We start from the raw sequence: 9,816 nt of genomic DNA, 5'->3' as shown, positions 1-9,816 counted from the left end.
GTGATATCATTTCAGTAATGATCTCTTTTAAGCAGCAGCATAAGCAAAAAATACAATTGCAGCTCTTAGACCTTATTCCTTTCTCACTTGCTGACACAGTCCCTGATTCTGCATCTTTAAATCTTTGCGGTACAGACATGTTGATTCTGACATACAGAAAGTTTTCTGTTAAACTTAATGTTAATATTCCACATATCTTGCTGCAAGTCAGTATTTACATTACAGAGGTACTGAAAAGCCACAATGGAGGTTGGGATATGGCTGCATTGTGTGCTGGCATGAAGGGAGGCATGAAGTGCTGTACAAACATACCAGCTTGCTGTGTGAATCACACAAGGAGTTATGAAAGTGGCATCATATTTGTTGCAGAGATATAAAGAACAGAGACTTACCGTTGCAGGGAAGGGCTGACAGCTGTGAGCTGATGCCAGCCCTTGAGTGATGGAGCTTTGCTTCTCTCACCTTTCAGAGCTGCTGTCTTTCACTTGTGCTCACCTTCTGCTAGTGAATTACTTCATGGGCACTGCTAATATCTTGGACAGCTCTCCAAGAGAGTGGACCTCACTCTAGGGCTGTGCTCTAGCATAAAGTGAATCTCAAATATGGTAAAACTTTGTCTCACTCCTTCTAGGCCCAGGTGTTGGTGTGTAGAGCGCTGTCGAATGTATTGTTGCTGCCCTGGCCAAATCTTCCAGAGAGCGAACAGCAGTGGGCAGTTCGCTCCACCAACCACGCCAGCCTAATCTCTGCCCTCACGAGAGAATACCGCCAATTAAAATCCAATGCTATTTTGCCACAGAGGAAAGTGCAGCTGGAGGACAGTAAGTACCGAGTTTCTTGGTGTGTACTTTCTTCTGACAGCTCCAGTGCAAACTGCTGGTAGGACTCATTAAGCTGTTTCTCTAATAATTATTTTGGCTGAGGAACTGTATTTAACATGTAGGGAGGACAGGGAAGGAGCAATTTGTCATCTTTTTTTCTCAGACACGCTTTTCTGTGGGTGTGTAAAGGGCAGTCTCACACAAAACTGCCTGTAAATTCCTCCATCAAAGTGTTCCTCAGTCATGCAGGAAAGGAAGGGGATCAAGTTTGTTACAAAATTTTGAATAGCAGTTATTGCATTAGGAATACTTAACAGCCTAATGCTGGCACTGCCACACCATATAGTATTGGAAGCATTGGCTGGCGGCAGCGCTAATGAAGATTACGGTTATAAAAACTTAAGAGGAAAATAAAAATTTCTTCCAGACTTGAAGTACTGTGGAGGGTGTGTATATGTAGGAAAAAAGCACTGAACTGATGGAGTCCAGGGACCTTTGGAAGTTTCTGTGTATGTTTTGGTTTGATTTGGGGTTTTTTGAGAATCACTTTAAAAATAGTTTAAAATATGCATTTTCACAGCTTCTGACAAACCCGACATACTAGTCAGCTGTGTGCAGGGAGGAAGCATGGGCGAGGGTGGTCTGCTCCTCAAGAAGAACATCAGCAGACTGCTCACGTGGGGTTGAACTGAGCCGGTTAAGTTCTCCCAGCATTTGGGTTAGCTTATACAGCGATTGTGTATCACTCCAGTTTTACTTTTAGAAAGATAAATTCACAGCATATTTTTTTGTCATAATGTGCCACTTCTTTCTTGGCTGGTGTTTCTTTAGCATTAACATATTGCACATAATGTCCTTTGCAGCGCCCCTCAATCTCTGCACCTTAGTAGTTGAGCAGGGGCTGCATCTGTGGAGCAGTAAACCTGTATAATTTAAGGTGGCACATAGCCACAGTGATTTAATTTAACCTATTTAAAATGTGAATACATACTTGAGAACATTTTTTATTCCAACCTGGATTTGGCATATATGCCACCTTGTAGGCTATTCTAGTTACTGTGTGTGATCTTGACTTCTCTTCATTTCTTCCCTCTGAGTTCTGACACATGCAGGAAGTATCACCTCTCTTCTTTTGCAGCCAAAGTGATCATCCATCAGACACTCAGCGTTTTGGAAGATATTGTAGAAAGTATCTCTGGAGAATCCACCAAGTCTCGACAGATCTGTTATCAGTCGCTGCAAGAATCCGTGCAGGTCTCACTAGCCCTCTTCCCAGCTTTCATTCATCAGTCAGGTATAACCATAGGACAGGCTTTAATGCTGTGAGTAGCTTTATGACCCACTGATAACATTCAGAGTCCATCAGCATAGAATTATGGTGTTCATGTGAAGTGTGTGGGCTTGCTTGTGCCTAAATGTAATGTGAGTCTGTACTCAGATCTCATCAGATTAGGTCAAATGATGTGGGTTTTGTTCGGTTGGGTTTTTTTTCCCCTGTAAAGGAGAGGCTCTGGAGTTTAACTAGGACTGTTGCTTGGGAATCCTCTAGCCAGCGACTTAGATTTTGTATTACATCAGCGTAGCTTGATTGCCCAGGACTACAAGAGCTTCTCTTATAAGAGCAAGGGGTTCCAGGAAAACGTTTGGAGCTAGGTGGGATTTTCTCAGTGAAGCAGGTGTAGGAGGAGGCAAGACAGAGCTGAAAAGCAGTGAGGATCCAAGTGATGCTGTGACTCCAGTGTAATGTTGTCTTCAGAACAGACTAGCAGTCTCATGCAGTTGCTATTTAGTGGCTATAAAAGGCTGTATGAAGGACATGAGCAGCTTCAGCTTACCATGGTTATTCAATAAAGCATGTTGGGACTAATGAAGAATTAGTTGTGGTGCTGATGGGCTAACTGCACAACCATACACTGAAAATTACTTTTGAAATCAGAAGAGTCTCTTCAATTCCTGCCAAAAAAAAGAAGCTGTGTTCTGTGCCCTAGCTGTCCCAAGCTGTGTAGCTGTTTTGGATTTCCTTGTATTTCCTGTTAACTCTGTATGAGCAGTGAGCAACTGGAGATCGGCCCGGACCATTGCCAGGGTTTTCTCCAGGCACTCTGTTTAGGCAGACCAGACTAAGGGCCTTGCTGATAATGTCGTGTTTTTTCTGAGTTGTTTGGTGCTGGCTGTACGTGCCATCTCTGGTGGCTTTCAGAATGGATGACCAATCTTTAAGCTCTGTAGTACTAGCTGCTGGTTTTAGTTTCTAATGGCAACCCTGCTTCTAAATTTCAAAGAGTAAATGGGGTTCCCTGAACAGGAGGAGCAAATCTCACATAAAAGACTTATTAATACTCTTGAGCGTTACCTTACCACATTCTTTTTGCTTTCCTGTTCTTACCTTAGATGTGACTGATGAGATGCTGAGCTTCTTCCTCACTCTGTTTCAAGGACTGAGGGTGCAGATGGGAGTGCCTTTCACAGAGCAGATCATACAGACCTTCCTAAACATGTTTACCAGGTATTGTCCCATGTTGGTCACTTCTTTCTTATCCTTTCGATGATTTATCTTAGTAAGCTGCTTATGCAATGGGTCCCTGCCCCTAAAGACTGTAGAGTTTCCAACACCTTTGTGTCCAGACTTTTGTCATGTCCCAGGGCTAAATCAAAGGGAAATGCTTCCAGGTCTGAAGTCAACCAGCCCATGCACATCAGTCACACAGGCCATCATGCAATTTCAGCTCTTGCATGGGCATATTGGAAGTGCATGATACTGAACTGGAGTCTCACATATTGCCTGTTAGCCTCTACCCAAGATCTGAGGGTACCCCAACAATCTGTCAAGCTTTTTTTGGGGAAGGGTTTCTATCAAAGCCTAGCTTCCTTCTGTGCTTCATGTACTTGATTTGTATTAGTTGAGCAAGTTCAGAGGCACTAACTGCTTTCCTTTAAATTATGTAAGCATGCAGATCTCTGGGCAGGTTCTTATGCATTAACTTTGATTTTGTTGTAGGGAGCAGTTGGCAGAGAGCATCCTCCATGAGGGCAGCACTGGCTGTCGCGTGGTGGAGAAGTTTCTGAAAATACTGCAAGTGGTGGTACAAGAGCCAGGCCAAGTGTTTAAGCCTTTTCTACCCAGCGTCATCTCACTGTGCATGGAGCAGGTCTACCCCATCATTGCAGAGGTAGGGCTGCTCTTACACGAGATGGAGGATGGAGGAAACGGGAAGAGAAAGCATTGCTGGGGGTGGGGGAGTAATTAAGCTTTTTGCTTTCCAAGAGCTGTAAAGGTCAGTCCCTGCACGGGGAAAACTGGGTGACTAAGCAGTGGGAATTGGCAGCAGCGTGGGTGGAGGATTTTGTCAGAAATTGTCAGAGGCTAAAATTACAGACGTGCTCAAACCAGGAGGTAAAACTCAAAACTCGATGATGTGTTCTTAGCATGATCCAAAAGTTGCTGAGTTTGGTGCCTTCCTTAGGAGGAAATACTTTGCTCTGGTACCTTGGCTGTAAAGAGCTGCCAGGGTGGCCACCTGGTGGGGTGCTGTAGCATGGGATCCAGGGTATGAGTGGGATTCCAGCACAGGAGCCTGCTTTGAGTTGTATGTTCTCTTCTCCTCCTAGCGCTCATCTCCTGATGTGAAAGCAGAGTTGTTTGAGCTGCTTTTCCGGGTCCTCCACCACAATTGGCGGTACTTCTTCAAATCTAGCGTGTTGGCTAGTGTCCAAAGAGGAGTAGCAGAAGAGCAGATGGAGAACGAAGCGCAGTTCAGTGCCATCATGCAGGTAACTCAGCTACTCCCGCAGTTGTCCAGAACCCTTTCGGCAGCAGAGCGTGCACTACTTGTGGCAGTGCGTTAAAACATGTGGCTGATGATGATTAGACCATATCTTGAGTGAGGTGTTGCCTTCAGGAGGTCCTGAAAAATCAAAGTGCTTGTAGAGTGGTCTGGCTGATGTATTCACAAGGCACAGTGCTTCACTGAGTGGGGGAGCCAGCACTGGGGAAAGAATGTTCATTCCTTTTCATGCCTCATCCCACATCTGGACCTAAAAATGTATTACTGACACTAACCCATTTACTTCTGTTACAAGTCGTGTGGTTAGCACCAGGACAAATTGTCAGTGCAGGAAAGTTCTCCTGAGACCAAGATGCCTTTTGGTTTGTATGGGATTGTTCTATGCTCTACCATTGGATCTGGTAGAGAAGGATCAGTGGGGTAATATCCAGAGAAGACAGAGGCAGTGTGCCAGCATATACACAGAGCCAGCACATTTTTAAGAGTAGCAGACTGTATTCCACGTGTTACTTGGATCAGAGCTGGCCGAGCGAGTTCCCATGCAGTTCCTAGATGTAAGAACTGTCCCCAAAACAGACAGTGCAACAGAAAAGTAAAATTGGAAAAAGGTCAACCTCCTAATGTGTTACCTGGTGTGGGACCTTCACCTCCAGCCCACATCGCTGTAAACAGAGGCGTGCTTGCACTGTGTTCTGCGACCTCAGAGTAGGGCTTGCTCCTCTGAGGGCAGTGAATGCTGGAGCACAGGGCCATGTGCTTGGGCTTCAGGTGGAAGGACTTCTTGCAGAGCTGCCCTGTCATGGAGTGCTTGTGGAGACTGGGTCCCTTCTGACAGATGAGTGAAGAAGGAGCTCTTGCACTGACAGAACTGTATTGGTGCTTTTTTCTGGCCTTTCCTAATCTTAACACCTTTTGCTGTGGTTGATAGCTGGTCCCTACGCAGGGCTGTCCAAGTGTCTCTGTCTCTCCTGTAGCAGTGTAACACTCAGCGTCCTGCTTTTTTTCTTCAAACATTCTCTGTTGTGAGAACAGCCAGTGGTTTGTGTTGAAGATATTACCAGTTTGTGTACTGGTTTCCACAGGGGATCTCAGTACAGAACTGGCTCAATCTTGAAGGGCCTTTTTTGTCCATCTATCAGTAAGAGGCTGATAAAGGGAAATAAACGCCTCTGTTCATGACGCCTTGGAGCAGCAAGTGGTAAAATTCTGCTGCCTCCCTCTGTACAGAGCTTACCTAATCTATGCAGTGTTTCAGAGGAGCTCAGGGTATAAAAGGTGTTTTGTCTCAAAGTCTGTGCAGGCCTACCAAACTAATTCAGTGAGGTCCACTGCCTCTCTTTATTAGTTTGCTGCACTGAGAAGCAGCAGACTCTCCCAGGGGTTTGTTCTGGTGTCAGGGTGAAAATCATGCGGTTCTGATATTCACTGCAATATCAATCCCCATCCTTCAATTCTGCTTCATTTGTAGGCATTTGGCCAGTCCTTCCTGCAACCTGACATTCACCTCTTCAAGCAGAATCTCTTCTACTTGGAGACGCTGAACACCAAGCAGAAGCTGTACCACAAGGTGAGTCCTAGTTGACCAGTGCACACTCTGTGCATGGTGATAGGCAGGTGCTCTTCTGAGACTTGTTTTAAACTGCTCAGAAACTGAAGGTCATGATTTGGGGTTTTTTATGCCACAGCCTTTGGTTGCTGTGATCCTGATAGATACATTGCTGGTCAGAGAGGCATTACCACCTCCCTGATGCTGCTGCAGTGGGCTCCAGTCAGTCAAGGCAAAGCCTTGATGTGTGCCCTCCTGTGACAGGGAGGGAAAGCAAAGAATATACACAGTGACAGTGCAGTTTGTCTGAAAAAGTAGAAATTGAGATCATTGGTGGGACAGCAGCTGAGTCCCTCCATCATTCTTGTCTAAGTCAGCTGCAGGGTATCTATTATTTACAGTCGATCACTGCCAGGTGGTTGTTCATCGCTGTCATTTAGGACCCATCCTCCAGAACCTCTTAGCTGCTGTCATGAAGGATTAAAGTTGGAATCCAGGGTCTTGCCCTTCTGGTTAGCCTGTGAAAGCAGACCTTTCATGTTTGCATCTGTGGTCGCAACTGAAGGACAGCCCGTCATGTTAACAGCTGCCTGTTGCAGGCTGCCAGGCAGCTGGCCAGATTCCCTGGCTTTCAGGAGCGCTGTGCAGGGCTAAAACTGACTGGAATTTGAATGGGACTCGATGCTGTTTGCTTAAATGCCAGTGCTTAAAACTCAGGTCAGATGCATGAGGTAAGTGTGGCCAAATTCACTGTTAACTTTAAAGTCGATATTAATCTAGTGTATTGTAGCCATAACGTTTATTGTGACGTTGGCTTGGCTTGGAGAATCATCTCTGTGTTTGCAAGAGCTTGCAGGCCTTGCTGATCACTCAAGCTGCTGGTGTTGAAGCAGCCCTGTGCAGCCATGCTCACTTGTCTGGTCTGACCTCGATGAAGCGCTGTGCTGGCTGCTGCCGTCCCTCTTGTGGGAGGATTGCTGGTGTGAAGATGCTTAACTGTGTGCTTCTCTCACTGTGCAGAAGATCTTCCGGACAACCATGCTGTTCCAGTTTGTGAATGTGCTGCTTCAGGTGCTCGTCCACAAGTCGCACGACTTGTTGCAGGAGGAGATCGGCATCGCCACCTACAATATGGCCTCAGTGGACTTTGATGGCTTCTACTCAGCCTTTCTCCCTGAGTTCCTGGCTGGTTGTGATGGTGTGGACTCGAACCAGAAAAACGTGCTGGGAAGGAATTTCAAAATGGACAGGGTAAGAAGGGGAAATGCTGCAGCAAAGTGCAGGTATTCCTGGGGTGCACAGTGCTTTTCTCCTGGGACATGCTGGCAGACAGCCCTAAGCTTCTCAGAGCACTGTTTTGAGGCAGAACCCTTTTGTTGCGATTGCTTCCATACGCAGCAACGCCCAGCCAAGGATTTTTCACTGTAGGTAGCAGAACTGCTATCTCATCTCTCAGATTGCTGAAAGCTGTGGGAGTTAGGGAATATGTTCCCTGGGGGAAGTTTTCATAGGGGTAGACTGACATTTTCTAGAGAGGGACACTTAGATCCTTGCCAAAATCTTGTTCCAGCTGCTGGCCAGATGTTTGAGGGTTACAGTGAAGACAACAGTGGAGTAGCTGCAACGGCTCTCAAGTCTTTCAAACCTCTCGTGTGAGTGTGAAGCAAATGAGGGGTCTGTAACCTCCCTGTGGAAGACCATGCCAGTGCAGCGGGTTATGGCTTCCACCTGCTGAAGCTTGCTTGTCACATTGAGTGCTTCAACTCCTGTGGGAGATGGAGGGGATTTGAAACCAAGGGTGAGGGTAGGAAAGGAGCCCTGGGAGAATCACTGGACTCTAGAAGGCAGTTGCTCTTCAGGAAAACTGGCCCTTGCTATGGGGTAGGTGGCACCCAGGAGCCCTGGCAGCGATGCAGCGAGCAGTTGTTGCTGCAGGTGGCCACGTTGTGACTGTTCATGCAATGCCTGCCTGCACGCTGAGAAGCCAGTGCTGTGAGCACAGCCCAGATCTCTGTAGTCAGCTCTGCATGGAGCAGCTCCGGGACCATCTCTGTTTCCTTTGTGTGGGGTGCAGAGACTGGGGTTTTCTGGGCTCTGACTCTGGAGGAAGGGGTCTGTTGTTCTCATGTATGAAAATGTGTGGGTGTTTGGCCCTCTCGGTTCCTCTCTGTTCTCTGCTGTCAGACAGTGCCTGTAGGTGTTTCTCTGTTTGCAGTACAATGTGGTGTTTGATCTTTTCCAGGATCTGCCATCGTTTACCCAGAATGTGCACAGACTGGTGAATGACCTGCGTTACTACAGACTCTGCAATGACAGTTTGCCCCCTGGAACTGTGAAACTATAGTCACTGCACTGGACTCGTGTTTTGATCACTGTAGGGAACGGATCCACGTTTCGTTTTGCCACCACCTTCTCCTCCCTGGATTTGTCAGTACTGCAGGACGCGGTGTCTTGCACATGGGCACATCTTGGATTCACGCACCACACTTCCTTTTTTTTTTTTCTTCTCTCACCCCAAAGCCCCCCAGCTGGAGTCAGCACCATCTGCAGGATGTGTCTTAACGCCCAGCCGCAGGGCATCTCAACTGTACGGAAAGGCCTCTCGCTGGGATCTTGTTCAACTAACGTAGCACTTTGTTGCGTCCGGAGACTTCTGTGGAGTTGTCTTGAGAAATCATGTCCGTATCAAACACGAGGCAGAAGCGCCAAAGACTACTTCAGACATTCGTACCTTCATGTCATTCCACCTTCCTGCCCCTGCCCAGCTCTCGGAGGAGGAGACTCGTGATGTTGGGACTGTTTTGGCACTTCTGTCACTCCCTTTGTTTTTAAATTGGCTTGAAAACTTCCCTGCTGTTCGTGGGGATTAGAGACTTTTTTGGGTTTTTTTTAAACGTTTTCTCATCATTCCATTGTGATACTAAAACAACATGCTTAATGGAAATAAAGTGCTTACTTTGTTGTTTTAAATAACTTGGAATTTGTTTTAGTTTCCTTGTAGGCTTGTCTGTCACCAAGCTGTTCTGCTCCATGAAAATGCATTTTGTGCTGCAGGCAGTGATCTGCAACCTCTCCCCATGGTCACTGCTGTGCCCTGCGTGCAAAAATGCCTTATCGGGGCTCCCAACAAGGCCAACAGCTCCTGAACTGGTACCACTATACTGAGCTGCTGCAGATCAGTGTTGGCTTCTTTTTCTACTCTCTCCTCCCTGTATTTGCCACCTGTGTTCCCTGGTGTCTTCTGCTACCTTTTTATGATATTTATTCCCCCCAGCAGTCTGTTGTCCGAATTGATCAAGAGTTGCCTGCAGGAACAAAATCTACCAACATTCATGGTGTTGTGTCACAGGAGATCTGAGCTGAGGGCCGGCCACTGGCCAGGATGCCCTGACAGTGGCATCTGAGTACAAGGTTCAAATCCCAGTCCCCAGTCAGACAGGACCAGGTTTTCTGGGGCTTGTGAATCTGATCATGCAGTTGGGAAGGATTTTTTTGTATTCCCCTGAGGTGTCTAGTCAGGCAGCCAGTGCAGAGCATTAAATCAGCCTTAATTCTCTGTGGTTATGAGGATGGCTGCAGTAAGGGCTGTGTGGTGGGAGCAGGACCTGTCCCTGTGAAGGGAGCCAGCCTGGAGGAGGTGTTAGGGTTTGTGTGGGTTCTCCCA

General features: G+C 46.9%; 1 protein-coding gene across 1 annotated transcript in view; it reads left to right on the top strand.

Moving 5' to 3' along the window:
• Positions 1 to 8,730, top strand: part of XPO6 (exportin 6) — a 36,699-nt gene extending 27,969 nt beyond the window's left edge. Inside the window, exons 16-23 of the mRNA XM_010189037.1 lie at positions 632 to 821; positions 1,960 to 2,115; positions 3,213 to 3,327; positions 3,820 to 3,991; positions 4,431 to 4,592; positions 6,075 to 6,173; positions 7,173 to 7,403; positions 8,395 to 8,730. Of these exons, the coding sequence (XP_010187339.1) occupies positions 632 to 821; positions 1,960 to 2,115; positions 3,213 to 3,327; positions 3,820 to 3,991; positions 4,431 to 4,592; positions 6,075 to 6,173; positions 7,173 to 7,403; positions 8,395 to 8,496 (1,227 nt within the window). The 3' untranslated portion in view covers positions 8,497 to 8,730. The remainder of the gene's footprint in view (positions 1 to 631; positions 822 to 1,959; positions 2,116 to 3,212; positions 3,328 to 3,819; positions 3,992 to 4,430; positions 4,593 to 6,074; positions 6,174 to 7,172; positions 7,404 to 8,394) is intronic.
• Positions 8,731 to 9,816: the final 1,086 nt, after the last annotated feature.

The sequence above is a fragment of the Mesitornis unicolor genome, unplaced genomic scaffold (genome assembly GCF_000695765.1).
Source record: "Mesitornis unicolor isolate BGI_N332 unplaced genomic scaffold, ASM69576v1 scaffold54967, whole genome shotgun sequence".
In the NCBI taxonomy this organism is placed as follows: Eukaryota; Metazoa; Chordata; class Aves; order Mesitornithiformes; family Mesitornithidae; genus Mesitornis; species Mesitornis unicolor.
The sequence above is the reverse complement of the archived record's forward strand: the minus strand, read 5'-3'. Positions and strand labels throughout refer to the sequence as shown.